Source organism: Geotrypetes seraphini, chromosome 16 (genome assembly GCF_902459505.1).
Source record: "Geotrypetes seraphini chromosome 16, aGeoSer1.1, whole genome shotgun sequence".
In the NCBI taxonomy this organism is placed as follows: domain Eukaryota; kingdom Metazoa; phylum Chordata; class Amphibia; order Gymnophiona; family Dermophiidae; genus Geotrypetes; species Geotrypetes seraphini.
In genome coordinates this window covers 25,575,552-25,599,947 of record NC_047099.1, presented here as the reverse complement: position 1 = coordinate 25,599,947, position 24,396 = coordinate 25,575,552, and the positions used below count along the sequence as shown (strand labels likewise).

General features: G+C 45.5%; 1 protein-coding gene across 1 annotated transcript in view; it reads left to right on the top strand.

Annotated features, from left to right (window-relative positions):
- RORC (RAR related orphan receptor C) overlaps positions 1-24,396 on the top strand; it is a 48,289-nt gene that overhangs the window by 15,997 nt on the left and 7,896 nt on the right. The window contains exons 2-8 of the mRNA XM_033924945.1: positions 15,557-15,642; positions 15,750-15,891; positions 18,418-19,317; positions 20,195-20,316; positions 20,504-20,636; positions 20,939-21,046; positions 22,031-22,141. Of these exons, the coding sequence (XP_033780836.1) occupies positions 15,557-15,642; positions 15,750-15,891; positions 18,418-19,317; positions 20,195-20,316; positions 20,504-20,636; positions 20,939-21,046; positions 22,031-22,141 (1,602 nt within the window). The remainder of the gene's footprint in view (positions 1-15,556; positions 15,643-15,749; positions 15,892-18,417; positions 19,318-20,194; positions 20,317-20,503; positions 20,637-20,938; positions 21,047-22,030; positions 22,142-24,396) is intronic.

Genomic DNA, 24,396 nt, shown 5'->3' with positions numbered 1-24,396 from the left:
CAAGGTCCGTTACCCAGGAAGATACAATGGACAATTTGACACGGACATTCAATAGAGTTGCTAGTACAGGTAGATCAGTGCAAGTTATTCATACAATTAGGTTATAGTTACAAATAAATTGCTACAAGTACAAGTAAGTCGTCATTGGCTCGACGTTATATCTCAGGGGTTGCATTAGGCAGTTTAGAAATGGGCTTTTACAATTACCATTTCAGTTACTTTAGGGCAGTGGCGTTCCAAGGGGGATGGGGGAGGGGCAGCCTACCCTGGGCGCAGATCATGAGGGGGTGCACCCGGGGTCGGCATCATGGTCCGGGATCTTTGCTGCTCTGCTGGCATCGGGCTTTCCTCTCTGCTAGGTCCTGCCTTTGAAGAAGCAGGAAGTAGGTGGGACTGGCAGAGAGGAAGGCCCGATGCCAGCAGAGCAGCGAGTTAAGGCTGCTGACAAAGAGAGAACTCGCATACCTCCGGGCATGCCTTCTAAAGCATCAGTGGCAGTGGCTAGCTGTTGGAGGCAGAACTCTGAATATGCTTCTTGTGGCCGGCTGCCGGTGCCTTCCCTTTGTTGCATCCCAGATGATGTCGCCCTAGCAAAGCAGGACATAAATAGCCCAATTAGCCCTGCTTCTAACGGCTAGCTACCACTACTAGGCCCAAAGAAATGTCAAATCTCATGGGGGGGAGGGGGTATTGGGCAGTTCCAGAGGTGCTACACAGGAGGATGGGAGGGAGAGATGGAAAACTGCTATACAGGGGGATTGCAGGGAGGGACAGAAAGCTGCTGTACATGGGGGAGAGAGGAAGAATTGTTGGACATGGGCTGGAGAAGAGGAAGGGAGATGCAACAAAGAGGTAGAAAGGGGTGAGAGGGAGAAATCCTGGATATGGTGGAGGGGAGAGAGACATGCAGAAGCACAAGGCAGGGAGGGAGAGAGAGAGAGAGAGAAAAAAAAAAGAGAGATATGGTAGACAGTAGGAAAGAGATGTTGGATATGCCAGTGGAAGGGACGGTACAGAGTAGTGCTGCCCGATTCACGATTCGAATCAGGTGAATCGATTCAAATCAGTTCAGTTTTTAAAAAAATCGGCCTCCCGATTTGATGACCGACTCTTCCCCCCCGTGCCTTCCTAAAGCAGGAGCGGAAGCGCTGCCTCTTCTTGGCCGTCCACTGCTGCTCCTGCTTGAGGGGGGAGGGTCAGTCAGAAAGGCCTGCACGTTCCCCCAGCTTCGCCGCTCTTACCTTAAGCTAATACGGCAGCCTGCAGGGTCGCCAGTGCTATAGCGATCCCTGCAGCTGCCTGTCGTCCTCAGCAGCACATTCTCTCTGCTATGGTCCCATCCCTCCTCTGACATCAGGGTCAGGATTGCAGCAGAGGAAACGTGCCGCTGAGGACGGCAGCTGCAGGGATCGCTATAGCACCGGTGACCCTGCAGGCTGCCGTATTAGCTTAAGGTAAAAGCATGGAAGCTGGAGGAACATGCAGGCTTGCCGAGGGAGCAGGCCTTCATGGCGGGGGGGGGGAGGGGGGGGCAGGCCTTTGTGGCGGGAAGGCAGGCCTGTGCAGAGGGAGGAGGAGGAGGAAGAGTTTCTTTGCAGTGGGGAAGCAGGCCTATGCAGAGGGAGGAGGAGGAGGAAGGAGTAAGAGAGGGAAGGGGAAATGCCAGACCTGGGGTGAAGTGAAGGGAAGAGAGAGACCAAACCAAAAAGAGGGGGAGGAAAGCAGAGGAGAGGTGTTGGACTAATGGAGAGAGGGAGAGAGAAAAAAGCAAGATCACAAGGGAAAGGGTACAAGAGGGACAGATACTGCTCCAAAATAGATGGGCAGGGTGCAGGATGGCAGGAGAGATAGTAGGAGAAAGCCTGTACCTGGGGAAGGGAATACAGGAGGTAAGGAAGAGAGAAAGAAGAAGCTGGATATGGGGAGAGACATGAAACAGAGATAAGATGCTGGGCATGGAGGGAGCATAGGAACAGGGACACAAGGGGAACACTACTGGAGAGGAGAATAGGGACAGGGACACAGAAGAGAGATACTGGATGAAAGGGTAGTTGAGAAAAGGAGAGATGGTGGATCTGTGGATGGTGAGGTCCATCGCTGCAGCTGCGGGGGGATGGAGATGAAAAAAAAGGAAAGATGCCAGACCTCTGGGGGAGGAAAGGGAAACAGAAGGGGAGGACAGAGATGGTAGATGGATGGTTAGCACGGAGAAAGAAGAAAGAAGGAGAGCCTGATCAGAAGACAACCAGAGCCTGGGACCAACATGATTTGAAAAATGACCAGACAACAAAAGGTAGGAAAAATAATTTTATTTTCTGTTTTGTGATTACAATATGTCAGATTTGAAATGTGTATCCTTCCGCTTTTAAAAGCTTTCTGAACCTGAGATAGTGTAATTGAAAGATGGATGACATGGAGAATGGAGTTTTATTTGGGACCCAAGGAGTAACTGGAGTCCCTGCTGGAGAGCTGAGCAGTCATTGACTTGGATAGAGTCCCTGCAAGGAATTTGAGCAGTCATTGGGCTGGATAGAGTTGTTGCCAGGGAACTTAGCAATTATTAGAAAGAATGAATTAGACAGAATAAAGTCCCTACCAGGGGTTTGGGCAATGATTGGATGGTATACGGTTCCTGGCAGGAAGCTGATCAGCAATTGGATGGGGTGAAAAACCTGCTGAAAATCTGGAGTGGGAAGAAGGAGGTTCTTGCCAGAAAGGTGAGCAGCAATTGTGTGAGATACAGTCTCTGACAGGAATCTGAGCAGTAATTGGATGGGGTCGGGAATCCCTGCTCAAGATCTAAGCAGTGATTTGGTGGGATAAGGTCTCTACTGGAGATTTGAACAGTTATTGAGTGGGTGTTATTTGGGGGGGGGGGGGTAATTCTACCGTAGATCTGAACAGTGATTGGGTGAAATGGAGTCTTCAAAGAGGATCTGAGCAGTGATTTTGGAGGAGGCGTTGGGAACAGTTTCTGATGTCTGAGATCCTACTGACCTTTACAAGGAGTTCACGTTACTGGCAGGATTCAGAACTTGAAAGCCTGTGTTACTGGCATATCTTGTTGTCTTTTTTTTGCTTGAGTAATATTGTGCTTCTTCCTCCGACTGCAGGTTACAGCTGCTGACTCAGCCTGAAACCTTTTCCTACCTCCTTCATGTAGCAGAGGCAACCTCAAGCCGCTTTCTCTGGGTTCATTTCATTTTTAGCACCTTGCTGGAGCCAGGAAAGTGGGCAGGCAGATGCAGCTGCCGAAGGGAGAGGTGTCAGCAGAACGGGTCCAAGAGGAGCTGGATTAGAGGCAGACATGGTAGTTTAGGCCAGGCAGTGGTTCCTAACCCTGTCCTGGAAGACCACTAGCCAGTTGGGTTTCTGGGATAGCCCTAATGAATATGCATGACAGATTTGCATATAATGGAGGTGACAGGCATGCAAATCTGCTCCATGTATATTCATTAGGGTTAGCCTCAAAACCTGACTGGCTGGTGGTCCTCCTGGACAGGGTTGGAAACCACTGGTTTAGGGACTCAGATGGCACACCAACTTTAGCTGGGTATAGTCATCCAAGGGCTTGGAGGGCATGGCAGCATGGTCCACCTCAGAAGATCCGGAGCCCAAGCTTCCTGCTTGGGCAGGATTTTCCACTACCGGCTGGTTGTCTCTTTTCACTTGTGACTGCAGGTGAGACAGAGGAGGAGTTCTTTGGAATATCTTACTAGATTCAGTTCTTTCCAGCCCCTTTTATTTGAATAGGGACTAGAATTGATTTTGCTGTTTTTATGATAAACCCTAATTGGTCAATATTCAGCCAGCGGCAGTCAGTGTGTCTTTAAATTCAGATGGACACTGCCAGCTGAATTAAACCTAGTTTTTCAGTGCTGGCTCCTATCCAGGTGTCATAAGTTAACAGGTAGCCATCTGGGTATTGCTACTGAAAATTAGCAGTGCCTGGGGAACTCTTGGCTGGGCCTTACTCTATCCCTGGACTTTCCTGGCACTGACAACATTCAATGGTCCTATCCAGCCCTATTCAAGTAAGGGCCATCGCATATCCAGATTGGAACCATTCAACGGGAATTAATTGGGCTACAGCAGCTTCTGTCTGCATAATACCCTTTGAAAATTGGTCCCCTAAGTCTTTTAGTGTTCTCATGAAACACTGCAGGGAGTTTGAATCCATGTACACTGTACAATGAACATACAGACATGCGAGTCTGTTGTTGACATCTTGCTATTACAAGTCAGACTTCTCTTAAAACCTCATTTGTTGTCCATTCCGTATATGAAGTCTGCTAAATTAAACTTAATTTGACAGTAAATAGACAAGGGAACTATAGACTCAAGTAACCACTTTGGCAGTTGAAAGGAACCGAAGGATTCTGTGGGGGACTCTAATGCAAGTCCAGAAGCCTTTTCGGACACCTAGGTAGAACATACTGTAGCCTCTGCATTGTTGCATGTCTGAAGGGCAGTGTCCAAGGGGCAGGACACGCCCCTCTTTTGAGACCGTTCGGAGCCCATGAGGATTTGGGAAAGGACTGAGGCGTCATCCTTCTACCATGGGTAAGAGGAAAGCAAAACTTCATTTCCTAATTTCAATTTCGGGACCAATGGATTGTTTCTTATCAGCTTTGTCTTCACCAAGGATAGAAGAGCAGGAAACTTTAAGCATGCCGTCAGCTTCTCTTTCCTCAGAGGTCCTTCACCACCTCCCCAGCTGTTAACTTCTGTTGGAAAAGTAGAGACATCCTCCAATGCTGAGGAGGTAGCTTCTTCCTCTCAAATTTCTGATATAACTGGACTTAATAAGGTGTAGCAAATAGGTGAGGGGAAGACTAAAGGATTGACTCCTGTCCAGATGGTTATGGAGCCAACCCTTGATGTTCTTCCTAAGGTCAAAGTTATCACTTTAAATCATATATGGCTAACCATTAATAGAATTGAGTCTTCCTTGCAAAAAACTGTTTTGAAATTGTGTCAGTTTTCCTCAGATGCAACAGTTGAAATGAATGAACATGATAATCAAATAATAGAGCAGGGAAATAAATTAGACAAATTGGATAAATCTGTAGCTAACCTACAAAGTACGGCTCTATCTAATATTAAAGAGAGTGTTTTGTTTCATGCTAAATTAGAAAAAATGGAGAACTATATGAGAGTTAGGAATCTTTGTTTCCTAAATTTTCTGATTACGCATTTCCTTTCCCCTCTGGAGCTAGAAAGAATGTATATGAGGGAAATTTTGCAATACCCTGATGTGGGTAATTTTCAACCTGTTAACCTCTATTATGTTCCGAGGGCTTCTAGGGAGGAGGGAGCGGAAGGGGAAATTGATAAATTAATCTCTCCAGATAGCTTAGATCTATCTTAGTTTCTTGAATCATCTAAAGCAGTGGTTCTCAACCTTTCTAATGCCACAACCCTTTAATACAGTTCCTCATGTTGTGGTGACCCCCCCAACCATAAAATTATTTTTGTTGCTACTTCATAACTGTAATTTTGCTACTGTTATGAACCCTAATGTAAATATCTGATATGCAGGATGTATTTTCATTGTTACAAACTGAACATAATTAAAGCATAGTGATTAATCACAAAAACAATATGTAATTATATTTTGTGAAATATTTATTTCTAATTACAAATAAATGTATGTGGGTGTATCTGCATGTGGGCGGACCCGCCTGGAGACGGATAGAGGAGCGGTGTCTCGGTTCCTAAAACCAGTATTCTTCAACCTTTTGACACCTATAGACCGGCAGAAATAAAATAATTATTTTGTGGACTGGCACCAGTCAACGGACCGGCAGTTGAAGAACACTGGGCTAAGTCGTGCCCATCTCCACTCAATCTCTGCCTCAGACCCCTCCCCCATAATAGTACTAATTGTAACACCATTTTTTCCATTCATTTTTCATATATACACACAATATAATTAACAACACATAATGGTTAACCACAAAATTAAAATACACAAAGCACACTGTATGCTTTTCAACATTCATTCCTACCAGAAAACAGATAGCCCCATGCAAATGCAGGACCAAAAACTAAATACTAATGTTTACAAACAAACCCTAAGATGCAAGACTCTGCAAGCAATACAACCCCAGAGGAAAAGAAACAAATGCATTTCTTCCTGAACAGACAAATAAATCACTAAATAAAATAAATAAAAGCATTTCCCCTACCGTTGTTGTCTCTCTCCCTCCATGTGCCTTGCCTTCTAGCCTGCCCCCCCTGGTGTTATCTTTGGGAGGGTCCACACAGCGTCTTTGTGCGATCAACACAGCGTCTTTGGGCCAGCTCCCTGAGTGCTGCATAGCACAAAACTGTGGGCATCGGCTCCTTGCACGCATCCCGCGCCTCATCTGGAAGCCTTCCCTCTGACGTTGCGACATTTTTGTAAACCGCTTAGAAACCTCACGGTTATTAGCGGTATATAAGAATTAAATTAAAATTAAAAAAAAATTAAATCAGAGAGAAGGCTTCCGGTTCAGGTGCAGGCCATGCGTAGGAGCCTTTTCCCACAGCTTTGTGCACCGCAGCACTCAGGGAGCTGGCCCGAAGACGCCATGTTGATCACACCATGGACCGGCAGCTGAAGAACACTGTCTTGGGCCCGATGGACGTGCTGGCCCTGTGGACCAGCAGAAAATTTCTGCGGACCGGCGGTTGAAGAACATTGCATAAGACCATCGGAAATATGTGTTTTCAGATAGTCTTAGGTGACCCCTGTGAAAAGCTCATTCGACCCCCCCAAAGGAGTCGCGACCCACAGGTTGAGAACCGCTGATCTAAAGACACAATTACAAAACATGCTACACTTTTGGTAATTTTTTAAAACAGAGTTAGAAAACAGACCATTTTGAAATTATATTTTACTAAAAAACAGGCTCTGTTTTGTAGTCAACGAATTCTTATATTTCCAGATGTTTCTAAACAGACCCAAATGAAGAGGAAACAGTTCCTAGCACTTAGGCCCAAAGCCTTAGTGGTGGGTGCAACCTTCTTCTTAAAATTTCCATGTAAATGCCTTATCTCATATGTAAGTGATAAATATATCTTTTTAGACCCAGTCCAGTTAGAAGGTTTTCTGAAGGATAAACCAGTTCAAACAGTATCCTAGAATTAATTTCTTTTTTTTGGCTTTAATTTCCAACTAGGGAGGATAAATGAAGAAATACATAGATGTAGATGCCACATTCTGCCTATTTAGCTGTTTTCCTTATATTAAATGTATGTTGCTAAAGGGAAAGTACTGTCAGCCAGATAATGTGGACTAGATCACTGAATGATTCTATTTTCTTAAAAAAAACCCAAAAATCCAACATTCGCCACTTTCCAGTCTTCCAGAATCCTTCCCGATTTGATCGACAGATTGGCTATTAGTTGAAGCAGTTCAGCTATAACCCCTTTCAGTTCCTTGATTACCCTCGGGTGGATGCCATTCGGTCCCAGGGATTTATCATTTTTAAGCCTATCAATCTGCCTGCATACCTTTTCTAGACTGACCAGCAACCCTATCAATTTCCCGTCTTCGTTTCCTGCGTATAGCCTGTTGGCTTCCGGTATGTTGTGTATATCCTCTTTGGTAAATACGGATGCAAAAAATATGTTCAGTTTGTCGGCAATGGCTTTGTCCTCCTTTAGCACTCCCTGTATTCCATGGTCATTCAACGGCCCCACCGCTTCCTTGGTGGGTCGTTTCCCCTTAATATATCAAAAGAATGGCATTAAGATTTTTGCCTCCTTGGCTATTTTTTCCTCGTAGTCTCTTTTGGCCTTTCTTACCGCCTTATGACATCCTACATTGATGTTGTTTGTGCTTATTCCAGTTTTTGTCCGTTTCTGACCTAATTAGTAAAACATCACTCACTCCTCCAAAGTTGTCCAGCCTCTTCCTTTCCTTATTCTCTCCTTCAAGCTCAACCATCAACCACTACCTTACCCCCCCCCCAAGGTATCAAGCATATCTCCTTCTTCACCCTTTTCATCGTGGCATGATTTGGTATGCAGCACTGGCATGGCAGAACACCATCTTTACACAAAACTCAACATAGCTGGCATGGGACCTTGCACATGTTCGATGCTGGTAGCATCCCATCCTTTCCAAACTTCCTGTTGGAGGGAGGGCACCAACTTGAGCCATGCAGGTAATCAAAGGCATCATGATGACCATGCTAAGTTGTTTAGACTTTAGAGCGGCGAGTGAGGGCGGGAGGTGTGTTCCCTGCCGAGGACACAGGCAGGGAGAGAGCACAATCGCGCGCCTTCAGCCACCACATGCGCCTCCAGCCCCTGCAAGTGCCGTGAGGTGTCAAATAGAATACCGCCACAGAAGCACACCTCACGGCGCCAGGAATCACGAATTTTCAAGAGCACATGCGCGCGCTAGGGTTTTATTATTATAGATATTAGATGAGATAGATTTGCATCTCAAGGAGGCAGTGCATGCAAATCCACCTCATATATATTAATTGTAGATATCCTGAAAACCTGACCTGCCTGTGGCTCTCGAGGACCGGAATTGCCTACCCCTGCTCCAGGAAATGTTATCACAGTCTGCAAATCCAAGAGCAGTCAGTATTCAGAGAATCCAGGCTCCTAACTGGGAGAGATAGGCATCTAAATTAGCCTCTTTGAAAACTTACCAAAATGTGTCTCTCTCAGAGGCAGAGAAAAAAATGTTAGGAGCTCGGGCTAATGCCGAGAACTCCGGAGCTGATAGCAAACAGCACAGAAGCAATGCTGGAAACTAATGCCATGCAAATTGGATGCATGCTGCAAGAGAGGAAGCAACGTGTCTGGCAGATGCACATTAGACTTTTGCAGTACTAAGCGCAACTCTGAGCTGGTGTTAGATTTCTAGAAATGACCTCAATAACATCCATTTGATTATCTTTAAATACTAATTGGGCTAATAGGTGGTGCACATACTGTTTCCTCTGCTAGATCCTTTTCAATACCATGTGCTGGTTGCTGACACTAGTCCAGCACTGATCGCCTCTAACGCCAGTATTAGGTTCTGAGCATCGACCCAGAGGTACCTAAATTCAGATGAATTTTCAGAGGAAAATAGGGGACAAATTTTGAGTCCTTATTAGATGTTGAATGTCAGACCCATAGAGTTTTATAGAATCTACACTGGGGGTGCCACTGCACCCCTTATTTATTTATTTTAGGTTCAAACAATTTTTATTGATGCAAACAATAGTGCAAGCAAAACAACTGAACACAAAAGGTTCATAGTACAAACATTGATGCATCATATTCAACACAATATCAAGTATGTACAGGAGATAGGAACAGCAACAATCCCCCCCCCCTCAAATCGACTCATGGCAAGCGAGGCCAGAGTCGGTAGAATGGCCCTCCGAGGCCCTGGACTCTGATGAGCCCCGAAGAAGCCACTCCACCTCCCTCCCCCAACTCATCCCCAATACATAAACCTGTGACTAAGTGCTAGAACCATACGAACCCCCCCCCCCACGCCTCCCCTCCCCACGACCCCCAAACCCCCCCACATTGGTACTCTCCACCTCACCCCACCATAGCTCACCATTGCTCTCTCACCCAAGCAAGCTGAGCGCCCAGATCAGGACACCCATCGTAAAATCTCTATTTATTTATTTTAAAAATTTCTACACCGCCTAAGACCTAAGCGGTTTACAAAGTAAGCACACATAATCATGTAGACACACATAATTAGTAAAACATCACTCACTCCTCCAAAGTTGTCCAATTTACTAAAACTAGCACATGGCTAATAGGACTTCAATAAAACAGATTGTCAAAATCTGAAACATCACTACCTAGGTCATGGATTGAAGCTAAGAGGGGTCAAGGCCATGACAAATGTCAGAAAGTTCTGCTTCACACAGCGGGTGGTGAACGCCTAGAACTCTCTCCCAGAGGATGTGGTGGAGGAAACCACCATTTTAGGATTTAAGGTAAAATTGGACGCACATCTTCTTGTGGGACACATTGAGGGATACAAATGACTAAGGTATTCGCCCAGGTAAGCCTGGCTGAGCCTCCGCGTGCGCGGACCACCGGACTGGATGGACCCCAAGTCTGATCCGGTGCAGGCATTTCTTATGTTCTTATGTTATGTTCTTAGTAAAAGGCTTTCACAAACAAATATGTTTTTAGTTGCTTCCTGAAGGACATCTTATCTTTACATAGCCTCAAATATCCTGGTAAAGCATTCCATTTCAGAAGACATGCTACAGAAATGGCTGTTGTTTGCGTCTTTTTGTAATGGGTTTCACCAAGCACCTCTACTGATAGCCTCATGGCAGATTCTGAACTTAATGTTCTAGAGAGGGTATATAATGTTTCAACACCTGCTTTAAATACCACAGTGTTACCCCCATAGATCGCTTGGTGAACAACCATCAAAAGTTTGTAATCAATTCCACATTGAATTGGCAACCAGTGGAGACTTTTCAATACTGACATTGGTTAGAGCCACAGCCTCAGCACCCTGAGGTAGTGGGTTCAAATCCCACACTGCTCCTTGTGACCCTGGGCAAGTCACTTAATCCCCCATTGCCCCAGGTACATTAGATAGAGTGTGAGCCCACCAGGACAGAGAGAGAAAAATGCTTGAGTACCTGAATGTAAACCACTTAGACTATAAGTGGTATATAAATGCTTAAATAAATATGCTCATTCCATGCCACCCCTGTAATCATTCTTGCCGCTGCATTTTGCACAACTTGGAGTGCCCTGATTTTATTTTTCGCAATACCCAACAATAAGGAGTTGAAAAAAATCCAGTCAGGACAGAACCAAGCTCTGCACCACAATTTGAAAATCCAACCTAGACATCATATTTCTCACTCTTGACAACAATCATAATTGAAAGAATGCTCCTTTAACAACTTGCAAAATATGTCTGCTTAGAAAGCTGCGCATCCACAATCACCCCTAACATCTTAATGTGTGACGCCATAGTGAAAACCACATCTCGTATTTTCAGCTCCCCCAACCCTAACAAGGTTTCATCATTTCCAACAAACATCATTTGTCTTTTTTTATATTCAAAATTAGTTTATTATCATGCATCCACAATGTAATGCGCTCCATACACTCAGTCAATTTCCTCTTTACGAAATGTACTCCCTCAGTCGCTGGAAGAAAAAAACAGCCTAATTGTGACCTGGGTTTATCCAGCAACTGCGTAGCACTGTATCTCTGACTATCACATCAGCTTTACTAACCTCCACCCCCCACCCCCCATCAGAACCACAAATTCCTGTACTGGATTAACCTGATGCAAGAGGAAAGATGGATTGGGGGTGGGGCTAGAGACACTTGTGCTTTGCCTTTGGCTCATAACACTGAGGCAAAGGCGGGGATTAGCAGTCTCTTACTGCCCCCTGGTGGTGGAAACTGCCTATAATGCTTCAAGCTTTACATTCCAAAGGGGAGAAGGATGATGTGTGCATATGTGTATGTATATTTTATTTATTTATTTGGTTTGTGTTACATCTCATCCTCCCCAATGAACTCAGAACGGGTTACTTGCTTGACATGCATACTCGTAATGGGTGTCAGGTCAAAAGTGCGCCGGGACAAAGGCGCGTGCAGACAACTGAGCGCGCGCTGGAGAAAATTACAGTTTTTAGGGGCTCCGACGGGGGTTTTTGTTGGGGAGCCCCCCCACTTTACTTAATAGAGATCGCGCCGCGTTGTGGGGGGTTGTAACCCCCCACATTTTACTGAAAACGTCACTTTTTCCCTGTCTTTAGGGAAAAAGTTCAGTTTACAGTAAAATGTGGAAGGTTACAACCCCCCAAACCCCCCACTACGCCGGCACGATCTCTATTAAGTAAACTGAGGGGGCTCCCCAACAAAACCCCCCATCGGAGCCCCTAAAAACTGTAATTTTCTTCGGCGCGCGCCTCCGTCTTGCGCTCAGTTGTCGGCGCGCACCTTTGTCTTTCGCGGAGTTGTCTATGAACCCTCGTAATGCATAGATAAACCGTCTATAAATTTACATATGTACAGTATAGTTTGATCTAGTTAAAGGACATGCATTAGAGGTGCTGCTTGTTGACAAACAGTTTGGGTATCTAAGTGTTCTTAATACTGCAAACATGAATAAGCATACAAACTGCACTTTAATACATTTGCCTCTAAACTGCTTATTTTAATTACAAGACTACTGTATGTATGAATGTATTTCTCTTGACAGAGCTATGCATACATACACAAAGTTAAGTTTGGACCGTATTAGGACCATATAAGGTTGAATCAATTGTTAGAATTTGTGGATAAAAGGGAGTTACTGAATTGTCATCAATACGACTTTAGGAAATATCATAGTGCAGAATTCTTGCTAATTACAAAGACTAGGGGACACGTGATGAAGCTGCAGAGAAATGCTTTTTAAAAACAATAGGAGGAAAATATTTAAATCCGACATTGCTTTCAGTTTTGAACGATCAGGGGATTGAGTTTGAAGTGAAATTGTGTCTGCAAAGTTTGGGAGTACTTCTGGATTCAAATTTGTCAGTGTAAAATTAAGCGGATCGAGTGATTATATATATATTTTTTCTATTTATGAGTTTTGAATAAGAACATAAGAGCAAGTAGGCTTAAAGGAATGATATCGTCATCTGATTGTTGAGCGGATGTGCAAAGTTTGATGTTTAACACTAGATTATTGTAATTCCTTGTATCTGGGGATGTCATCAAGTAAATAATATAAATGTGCATGAGTCGAGTCTCTTTCATTTGAAAGGAAACTCTGCACTGAGACGGCATAGGATGAAGTTAAGAGGTGATATGCTCCGGAATAATCTGAGGAAATACTTTTTTATGGAAAGATTGGTAGATGCGTAGAACAGTCTCCTGGAAGAGGTGGTGGAGACAGAGACTGTGTCCGATTTCAAGAAAGCCTGGGATAGGCACATGGGATCTCTCAGAGAAAGAGATAATGGTTACTATGGATGGGCAGACTAGATGGGCCATTTGACCTTTATCTGCCGTCATGTTACTATGCTTCTATAACCATGAATCTCTATGACATCACAATGCAGGTGTAAAGAGCCTTAGCCTATAGGAAGAGGAGATGCAAATGTTAAGAGCCTTAGCCAACAGGGAGAGGAAGAGATAATGGTTACTACGGATGGGCAGACTAGATGGGCCATTTGGCCTTTATCTGCCGTCATGTTTCTATGTTTCTAAATTGCAGGCGCAGCAGATTGTTCAAAATTCGGCAGCTTGCTTGATAGCTGTAGCATTACTTTTTTTACCTTTCATATTGGATTTTGTATGTTTCTAAATTTTAGGTACACTAAAACGCGCAGGACAAATGCGCACTGACAATCGCGCGCAGGACTTATGCGCGCTGGATTAAAACAGTTACAGTAAGCGCTCCAAGGGGTGTGGGGGGGAACCCTCCCATTAAACTTAGAAGTGTTCGTGCTCCCTTTGGGGGAGTGGATGGGGTGAACCCTCCCATTATAGAGGAAACTGCTGTTTTACCTCGTTTTGGGGGTAATCAGCAGTTTCCTCTGTAATGGGGGGTTCCCCCCCACACACACACCCTCCAACGGGAGTGCGAACACCCCCCTCAGAGCGCTTACAATAACTGTTTTATTCCGGCGCGCAACTGTCGGCGCGCATTTGTTCCGCACAGTTATGACGGGTCACCAGATTTTCTCATACCGATTTTGAAGGGACTTTGCTGGCATCTGGGGTTATGTTTAAAGTTCTGATATTGATCCATCATCAGTGGATTCATGTTAAAGTACCAAAATTATTTTCAAGCGTTCTATAATTATACCAGCCAAAACGTGCCTTACAATCAGAATCTGTTATGCGGTTGAGCATACCTTCACTATTAACTTATTATGGTTGACTAATTTACACTTGTATATATTGTTGGAGGGTTGGGTTTTGAAGTCTAATAACAAATTATAGAACAAATGGTATATGTTATTATATTATGTAGGATGTATTTGCTTGAATACAATTTTGGAGGGTGGGTTAGAACATAAGAAACGCCTTCACCGGATCAGACCCTAGGTCCATCTAGTCCGGCGACCCACACACGCGGAGGCCAAGCTAGGTGCTCCCTGATGGAGACCTTGATTACCGGGGTTAAATCTTCTTTTTGAGAATTTGTAGAGTTTCAAGTGATGTTGTATATTGATTGTTGATATTTCTATACACTTGATGTAAAATTTAAAATGAATAAAGATATATAAAAGTAAAAGTACACTTGTGTGTTTTCTAAAAATATGTGGAACCATTTGCTGGCGTATTTGAGACTGTTCACACAGTCAACAGTTTAGGAACGGCCTAAAAATTGTGTTGTGAACACTTTCTTAGGGGATTAGCTCCTTTTACTAAGGTGCGCTAGCGTTTTTAGCGCACGCAGGAAATTGCCGCACGCTATGATTATACAAATAATGCCAGCTCAATGCTGGCGTTTAGGTCTAGCGCACGCTATTCCACGAGTTAAAGCCCTAACACAGCTTAGTAAAAGGAGCCCTAATTGTAGATGTACCGATTTTTGAAGATTTTATATGGGTTATACCACTGGTTCTCAACCCTGTCATGGAGGACCATCAGCAAGTCGGGTTTTTGGGATATAGCTATAATGCATATGCAGGGCGCAGATTTGCATGCTTGTCAGCTCTATTATATGCAAATCTCTCTTATGCATATGCATTAGTGCTATTTTGAAAATCTGATTGGCTGGTGGTCCTCCAGGACAAGGTTGGGAACCACTGGGTTCTACTGTAGTTAATTATTTTTTTTTTCCAAACTCTTTATTCATTTTATATTTTACATCAAGTGTACAGAGAATATCAAGAATTCAACTAATACATCACTTGAATTTCTACAACTATTCATGAAAATAAGATTTAACCCCATCCCTCCCACCCAATCGATATGAAATAATACATATAACATAATATATTTTATAACATTTCTTTCATATCTAATAATGAAATCAAAAACAAAATCCCACCCCAATTCAACAATTATGTTAAGTAGGGAAATGTGATAATTAATCAACACAGTAATTCATTAATGGCTCCCACGCATCCTTAAATTTATTAAAATATCCTTTTTGAACTGCTAACGCCCTTTCCATTTTATACAAGTGGCACACTGAATTCCACCAAAAACAATAGTTCAATCTCCTATAATCTTTCAAATTATAAGTTATTTGTTGGATGGCAACTCCTGTCAATATCATTAAAAGTTTGTTATTATTGGAAGAAATTTGGCTCTTAACTCTCATAGGCATTCCAAATAAAATTGTGTCATACGACAATGCCACATGATTTTCTAACATACAATTTATTTGATCCCATATCGACTGCCAAAAAGCCTTAATAAACGGACAGTGAAATAATAAATGATCTAAAGTTCCAGCCTCGAGTTAATTTTTGTGATGTGTTTTTGTTATTGTCTGATATACGTTATGTATGTTTTATTGTGACTTGCTTTGGTTTAAAGTGGGATATAAATGAAGAAATACAAAAAGAAATGTTTCAATTATATTTTTACATTTGTACTCTCTCAGCCCAAATTGAAGTGATTCCGTGTAAGATTTGCGGAGACAAGTCATCGGGAATTCATTATGGAGTCATCACCTGTGAAGGCTGCAAGGTAAGGAGACAGCACCTCACCCATCCCCTGTCCCTGTCAGTGATCAGCACCTCACCCCGTTCCTGCCGGTGACCAGCACTTACCTAATTCTTTTGCTTTCACCTTAGGGTTTTTTTCGGAGGAGTCAGCAGAGTCACATCAGCTATTCCTGCAGCCGTCAGCAGAGTTGTCAGATTGACAGGACAAGCCGGAACCGCTGTCAGTACTGTCGCTTACAGAAGTGTCTGGCGCTGGGAATGTCTCGAGATGGTAAGCTGGCACAGGACCTGTTATTGTGTGGTAACCATATCATAAGTGTGTTCCTGGGTGAGCAATACTAAAGAGCCATTTGTTGCATGAATCCATAGTTTATGCACAGAAAAGTCTTATTGTAAAATTGACCAGACATTAACTACGTTAACTAGTGAAAGTATGGGTGTAACTGCACACATTATTCATAGCAAAAAACACATTTCTGATGATGCAGTTTGTTTTCAGGAAATTTGTACATATTGAATAAGAGGTGTAGATGTCCATGGATCTTTATCAGAAGGAAAGTCTTCATGTACTGGCTGCACAGATTAAGGGCTCCAGGGCCAACCAAGTTGAGAAAAATGAAGCTATGTTTTACCTTCTCCAGAGAGCACTTAATAGTCTCCAGCACTAACAGTTCCTTCTAGTCTGTGTGTTATTCTCTGCCAAAGATTGCTTGTTCCCCTCAGTATCCCGAGAGACTGACTTTCTAAACAGTTCAGGTTCCACTTTTTAGGGCTCACACTGATAAAATGATTTATCAGACAGGATGGGTCCTGAGATCCTCCATCTCTACCACAAGCCTGCCTAGGGATACAAAGAGGTGGTGGTTGGTGAGGGGATAAGCAGGCAAGAGCTTAGGGCCTGCTCGCTCCCTGCAAAATGTGGGTCATGATGGAGAGTGGGCTGTAGAAATCTGACCACACTGGTTAGAAATGTAACCACACGAGCTCTGTGTGTGTGCGCACTTGTGCCAGGTCTCTGCATGCCTAGAGAGGAAGTGATTAGGGCATTGTATACAGTGCAATGAGATGGTTTGAGAGGGACAGGAAACCCACAGTATAGAGGGTTGACATTGTATTTTCTATATACACAGTACAATGAAAGACTATTACGTACATACACATGCACACAGAATATGGGTATACTCATTCTCATGTATGCATGCACAGATATATGGATACACTCATTCACATGCATGCAAAGACTTACAGGTATACTCATTCACAAGGCCCCACCTGTGGGCGGGATTTGAGCCACCTGGGCCAATCAGATCCTAAGGCCAGCTATTCAACGGATGGCTGGCCTGTTGGACGGACGGGCTTGGCAACCGTCCATCCGACCAACGTTTTTGAAGGTACGGGGAAGGGGGGTGGGGGGTGGGGGGAGGATCATGGGGTCGGCGGGGGGGTTGCGGGTCGGCGTGGTGGGTGATCGGGGGCTCAGGGGGGGGCCCTTGCATCGAGAGCAGGAGGGCTTGGGCTCCTTCCTGTCTGATCATGACGGGGAGATTCGGGGATGCCGCGGGGCAAGAGGGCTTGGGCTCCCTCCTGCCCTGATAGTGTCAGGGAGTTCGGGGGTGCTGCGGGGCAAGAGGGCTTGGGCTCCCTCTTGCCCCGATCGTTGTAGGGGGGGGGGGATTCTGTAACCGGTGTTGTTTTTGACAGACACCGGTTACAGAATCCAGCTTTTAGGCGAAGGACTGGCTCCTCCTTTGCCTAAAAGTTCTTGTTTTGGGCGTTTGGGACTTAGGCTTTTTGTAGGTTGATTATATGATGTAAGTTTAGATGTAGTGGTGGTCTGGGCATTTAAACAGCTGAACGTAGAGGCAGGCCATTATTAAAAAAAACACTTTTGGACGTTTTTTTTTATAATGGACATTTTCCCTGCTTCTACTTTCAACGTTTAAAGCCTTACGCCAAAAGGGGACTTAGACTTGTTTTTGATTATGCCCCTCCACACGTTTTAAAATAAAAAATAAGGGGAAAGACTAATTTAAACAACAAAGATTCAAAATTACAAAAATGTAGACAAACACAAAATTATACATAACATAAACAAAAAGGAGAGGAGGAAGAACTACAATGAGTACAAGAAAGAGAACATACATGGAAAAAACAATAGGGCAAAGGGAGTCAATGAAAAAATGAAAAGAGGGATTTAATAATCAAACGCATCTGTAAATAGAAAACTTTTTAAAGCGTCTTTGAATGTATGTAAATTTTACTCTGCCCGAAGATGAGTTGGTTAGGCATTCCAAATTGTAGATGCAGTTATTGAGAAAATTGTTGATCGGCGGGTATTTATAATTTTATATTGGATTTTTTTCCCCATTGATCTCTTTTTCATTTAATTATCAAAAGCCATTCTCCCTCGCAAAAATCTGAAATGATCTTCTGACTGAAAGTAGACTTCTTCCTTCTCTGATAATCTTTCGGAGAACATTAAAGACTTATTTATATCAAAAAAATTTTAGCTGACAAATAAAGGATTGCAATTGATAACTTCTTTACCCAATTATTCGCTTTCCTTGTTCTTTTAATAACTTTTTGTGAACCGGATTGAGCCCTTAAATGGGATGAACCGGTATACAAGACCAAGGATTGGATTGGAACCTAGAGCAGATGTTGACTGGAGGATCTTAAGGATCTGTTAGATTCATACGGAATAAGAGATTTGTCTAAGAAAGCCAGTTCCTTAGTTTTAAGGGTTTTAAATGTTAACAGGGCAATCTGATTAAGCGCCTTTTCATTAATGTTTCAGCTGTAAAGTTTGGGCGGATGTCAAAAAAGCAGCGAGAAAGCCTGTGCGCTGAAGTGCAGAAGCATAGGCAGCAGCAGCAGCAACAGCAGGAAGAGATTCACAGTCGGAGGCAGCGGTTGCGGCGTGCACAGTCTCACAGTTACAGGTGGCATCAGCGGCACGAAGATGTGCACACTCACAGGCGTCATGATACAGAGCCTTTCAGTCGCAGGCAACAGCAGCAGGAACAACAGCATGAGGAGGTGGCTCATGGCCACGGACAGCGGCACGCAGAGACACACGGTCACAAGCAGCAGCGGCGTGAAGACGTACGCAGTCACAGGCATCACAGCGCCGAGCTGTTCAATCCCAGGCAACAGCAGCATCGAGAGGTGGAACTCAGTCATAGGCAGCGGCAGCAACAGGAAGAGGCGGTACACAGGCAGGGGCAGCGGTATGCAGAGTTTCCCAGTCCGAGACAGCAGCCGTGCACCGAGGTGGAGAGATTGGATTATTCCTCAGATCTGGACAATAGATCGAGACTGGCCTCCCCTGCAGGGCTTTTGGAGGCCTCTCCCTGTTCTGTGGTCTCTCTGAGCAGAGAGGCGAGACTGAGTTGGTCCCTAGGCGATGCCCATGCTGCGGGCTACTGTAATGGACTCAACAGAGGTCAGAGCCTGCGAGACAAGGAGAAGCTGGACAGCAGCTTTGCGCCAGAATACAACCCGAGAAGTGAAGCAGAGGTGTGGGGAAACAGGACCTGTCCACTGGAAATGCAGTTGTCCCCAGAACATCTGCAGTGGGACGTGGGCAGGATCAGGAGGCACCCAGCCTGTAGAGGGTCAGAACAGCAGAACCCTTACCCTGACATGAACTACTGTGCCTTCCTGCAGTCTGTAGACCCGTCCGTTACAGAGATCGGTGAGTGTCGAAGGCAGCCTGTCTGCACCCCTGCCTAGAATCACCACCTCACTCCAGCTCCATCAGTCAAGCTGCTCTAGGACTTGGGAAGGGCGGTTTCATTTTACAAAAATTTTTCTTTATTACCCAAAATTCCTTACACGATTACAAAGCGTTCAAGATATCCATTTGGGATTTTATAGTACCACTGTCCCCTCCCACCCCCACATAATATCTATATCCCAAAGGGTTCTCATTCTTGCTTTCACCTAACATGCCTCCCCCTCTACTCTTTACCCCTTGCAGGGCTCTTCCACCCTCTAGTCCTGATTTTTGATCTGTGGTATATAATGGTGTAGTTACCTGGGCCCACCCAAAATTGTGGCACCTAAGTCCCGCTAGCTGCAAAGGTCCTGCTCTGTTGGCACAGAACGCCCCCTGCTGCTGGCAGCACTCTCTATGGGTCACTGCTGCTCTGGCTCACCCCCACCCCCATGCATGCTCAGTTTTTCTGTATGCACAGGAGGGAAGAGGACCAGCTTGACGGCAGTCCATAGGGAGCACCATTGGCTGCAGCGAGTATGGAGGCATTCTGGGCCACCAGAGCAGGACTTCTTCAGCTTGCTGGGCTTGGGGATCCTGGCCAGCTCAGGTATACATTGGAATTTGAAGTCATGTGGGGAGGGGGGGGAATACTGTGTGCCTACCCACTTTAGGTTCAGGCCCACCTACATTGGCTACGCCCCTGGTGATATGATGTGAGAACTAAAAATCCCTGTATGCAATGCAGCAAAGTCAATGCCAGATCATCTTGTTTGAATTCGGAGCCAAGGCGAGCTGGTTTTAGTGTTTGAGGGCCATGCTGGAGTTCTAATCAGTGCCTTCATGTCCCCTGCAGAGCACCTGACCCAGAATGTGTGGAAATCACATCAGGAGACCTGCCAGTTCCACGTGAAGGACCTGCAGCTCCTGAGAGGGCTTCTCTTCACCCGGGAGGAGGTGGCGAGCTACCACTGCAAAGTGAGTGGCCACCTGCAGTGATGCTGCCAGGCCTTTGGATCCAAGAGCAAACATGGAGGATCGGGGGAGGTGCTGGGCGGAAAGGGAGGCAGGAGTTATACTCCTATATTCTGGAAGTGGAGAGAGATGTTGGGGATCCAAGTTTGAGAGGTTTTGCGTTTTGTTATTTTCTTTTACTTCTCTCTAGTCCATGGAGGAGATGTGGGAACGCTGTGCTTGGAGGATCACTGAAGCTATTCAGTATGTGGTGGAGTTTGCAAAGAGAGTGGACGGGTTCATGAGCTTGTGCCAGAATGATCAGATTGTGCTTCTCAAAGCAGGTACATACATTTATTTATTTAAGCAACTCTACCTTTACATTCAGGTACAGGAGGTGGAAGGTTCAGTGATTGGCCCCAGGCTATAAGGAGCCACAGAGGGATTTGAACCCTGAGTTCCTCAAGCCCGCTGCTCTAACTATTAGGCTTAAAGTCCCAGCTTCTTACCAGGAACATGAGACAGAAGCAAATCCTGATGAGACTTTGCACATCATCCCTTCCCTGCAGTAAGAGCTGAGGATGGAGCACACGGAATCACCCAACAGTTCAGCCTTACGCCTTTATCATTCTCTCTCGCTTTACAGGAGCCATGGAAGTCATTCTGGTGAGAATGTGCCGAGCCTTTAACTCTGAGAATAACACCGTGTTCTTCGAGGGGAAATACGCAGGTCCTGAGATCTTCCACTCCCTTGGTATGGTGCCTTCTTGTAGAGAGGGAAAGGACACGGTGGGAAGGGACACTGGCAGGTTGGGAGAAGATAGAATTACCATATTTGTGGAGACAGAAAAAAGGACACATGACCCTGCCCCCACTCATACCCCACACCTGTTTCCCACCAGTCACACCTCTCCACATTTTATCCTAGTCTCCCTTCGCAACTTCTGTATCCTTTTAGCCCTCATCTACTCTCCACTGCATCTCATCATCCTATCAGTCTCAGCTCCATCCCTATCTCTTCTTCCCTCCCTTGCCTCCAAGGCCATTCTTCTATCCTTGTCCCCATATTCTGCCCCCCATCCAGCCTCTCTTCTTTGTCCTGTACCCCTACCTCAGGACCCCTTCTTCTCTGCCCTCTCCCCATGGTATTGCATCTCTCTTCTTCTCCTCCCTGGATCCACCGTTTTTCTCAATCTCCCTTCCATACCCGCATCTGCCTCCTTCTCCCTCTTCACCCTCTGTTCCTCAAAAGTTCCCCATAGTAGCATCTCTCCCAACCTCCCTAGCCATGGGTATTTCTCTCTCTCCTTCCAGCCAACACCCCCACCTCACCCTACTCCACAGCAGGTGCTTTTCTTTCTCTCTCCCCCTCCAACCCTAGACCCATCCCCAGGACCACCCAGTTCCACCCATTCCCACCCCACAGGGTTGCAGACTTCCTGCGCACGGCCATCAGCTCTGCTGATCACCCGCCCCAGAACAGAAAGTTGACGTCAGAGGGGGCAGGGCTGGCAGAACTGACAGCTGTGCACAGGCAGACCGCAGACCCATAATCCTAATCCCCAAGCTCCCTGCACCTGGGGTAGACCGCTCTCCCGCCCTGCCCTTGGTACACTACTGCTTCTCAGCCCCACCCCCACTCCCACCCCATGCTGCTCTTTGATCTCTTGAGTTGGGATTTTTTTGCATTCCCCCAGTGTTGCTCTGATCGCCTGAGTTTGCTATTTTCTTTCACCAGGTTGCAGTGATCTCATCGGCTCCATCTTCAGCTTCTCACAGGCGCTGTCAGAGCTCCAACTTACGGAGCAGGAAATTGCACTCTTTTCTGCTCTCCTGCTCATGAATGCCAGTAAGAGGCCGATCTCTTGTATATTCTTGGGGCTCCTAGGCTGGGAGTGAGGTGAGGAAAGGAAGGCAAAGACAGCACAGATACTGAGAGAGGAGAAGCACTAGTACATGTGCCTGGGCTCAGGGAAGAGGGTATGGCTTGCCCTGCCACTGGGCAGACTAGATAAAAGTTTAGGGTAGCAGTATGTAGGGATCCCAAGTCTAACATGCTCCCCCTCCTGAACCAGCTGTAATCCCTTTCCCAGGCTGCACTGAAGGTACGTACTAGAGAATGACATGGGGACAATTTTGTCCCCGTCCCCGCAGGAACTCAATTTCTCCATCCCATCCCTGTGAGTTTTCTCATTGTCGCTGTCCCTGCCCATTCCTGTAAGCTCTGCCTTAACCGCACAAGCCTCAAACACTTGTGATTTAAAAGTGTTTGAGGCTTTTGCAGATGAGGACGGAGCTTAGACATTGGTGGAATGAGGCATTATGACATCACAATTTGAGCTCCAGAATGTTGTTACTTATAAGAACATAAGAATTGCCGCTGTTGGGTCAGACTACTGGTCCATTGTGCCCAGCAGTCCACTCACGCGGCGGCCCTTGGTCAAAGACCAGCGCCCTAACTGAGACTAGCCCTACCTGCGTATGTTCTGGTTCTGCAGAAACTTATCTAACTTTGTCTTGAATCCCTGGAGGGTGTTTTCCCCTACGACAGACTCCGGAAGAGCGTTCCAGTTTTCTACCACTCTCTGAGTGAAGAAGAACTTCCTTACGTTCATACGGAATCAATCCCCTTTCAATTTTAGAGAGTGCCCCCTCGTTCTCCCTACCTTGGAGAGGGTGAACAACATGTCCTTATCTACTAAGTCTATTCCCTTCAATACCTTGAATGTTTCGATCATGTCCCCTCTCAATCTCCTTTGTTCGAGGGAGAAAAGGCCCAGTTTCTCTAATCTTTCACTGTACGGCAACTCCTCCAGCCCCTTAACCATCTTAGTCGCTCTTCTCTGAACCCTTTCGAGTAGTACCATGTCCTTCTTCATGTACAGCGACCAGTAATGGACGCAGTACTCCAGGTGAGGGCGCACCATGGCCCGGTACAGCGGCATGATAACCTTCTCCGATCTGTTCGTGATCCCCTTATCATTCCTAGCATTCTGTTCGCCCTTTTTGCTGCCGCCGCACATTGCATGGACAGCTTCATCAACTTTGTCGATCATAACTCCCAAGTCTCTTTCCTGGGAGGTCTCTCCTGACATCCCCGGACATCCTGTATTCGTGCATGAGATTTTTGTTACCTACATGCATCACTTTACACTTATCCACGTTGAACCTCATCTGCCATGTTATTGCCCATTCCTCGAGCCTAATTATGTCACGTTGCAGATCTTCGCAATCCCCCTGTGGCTTCACTACTCTGAATAACTTCGTATCGTCTGCAAATTTAATCACCTCACACGTCGTACCAATGTCTAGATCATTTATAAAGATGTTGAAGAGCACGGGTCCAAACACCGAGCCCTGCGGCACCCCACTGGTGACGCTCTTCCAGTCTGAGTATTGTCCATTTACCCCCACTCTCTGTTTCCTATGATCCAGCCAGTTTTTAATCCACGTGAGTATTTGACCCTTGATTCCATGGCTTGTAATTTTCCGAAGTAGTCGTTCATGCGGAACCTTGTCAAATGCCTTCTGAAAATCCAGATATACAATGTCGACTGTGTTTGAGGCTTGTGCAGATGAGGACGGAGCTTAGGCATTGGTGGAATGAGGCATTATGACATCACAATCTGAGCTCTAGAATGTTGCTACTTATGATTTTAAAGGGTTTGAGGCTTGTGCAGATGAGGACGGAGCTTTCAGGATGGGGAAGGACTGGAAAAGAACTCACGGGGATGGGACGGAAAAATTAGTTCCTGAGAGGATGGCGAAAAATTTGTCCCCTTGTCATTCTCTAGTCATGTTATGTTCCTTGAAAAGAAAGCCTCAAAAATGTCTCTTGCAATATTCAAGGCCCATTTAAAAGCCCACCTCTTTCAGAGTGCCTTCGACTCTTCTCACCTTGGGTTCTGCATCCCCGCTACTTCATGTCTTGTCTGTCCAAGCTAAACGCCCCTTCCCTGTACCTTCTTAATTTTGGTGCAAGCCGCCACAAACTTGCTGCCTGCATCGGCTTTGGCACACTCTCTCTCTCTAATGGTGCAGGTCCCAGAAGTGACGTCAAAAAGAGCACCGAAGCTGACGCAGGTAAGTTTGAGACGGTGCGTG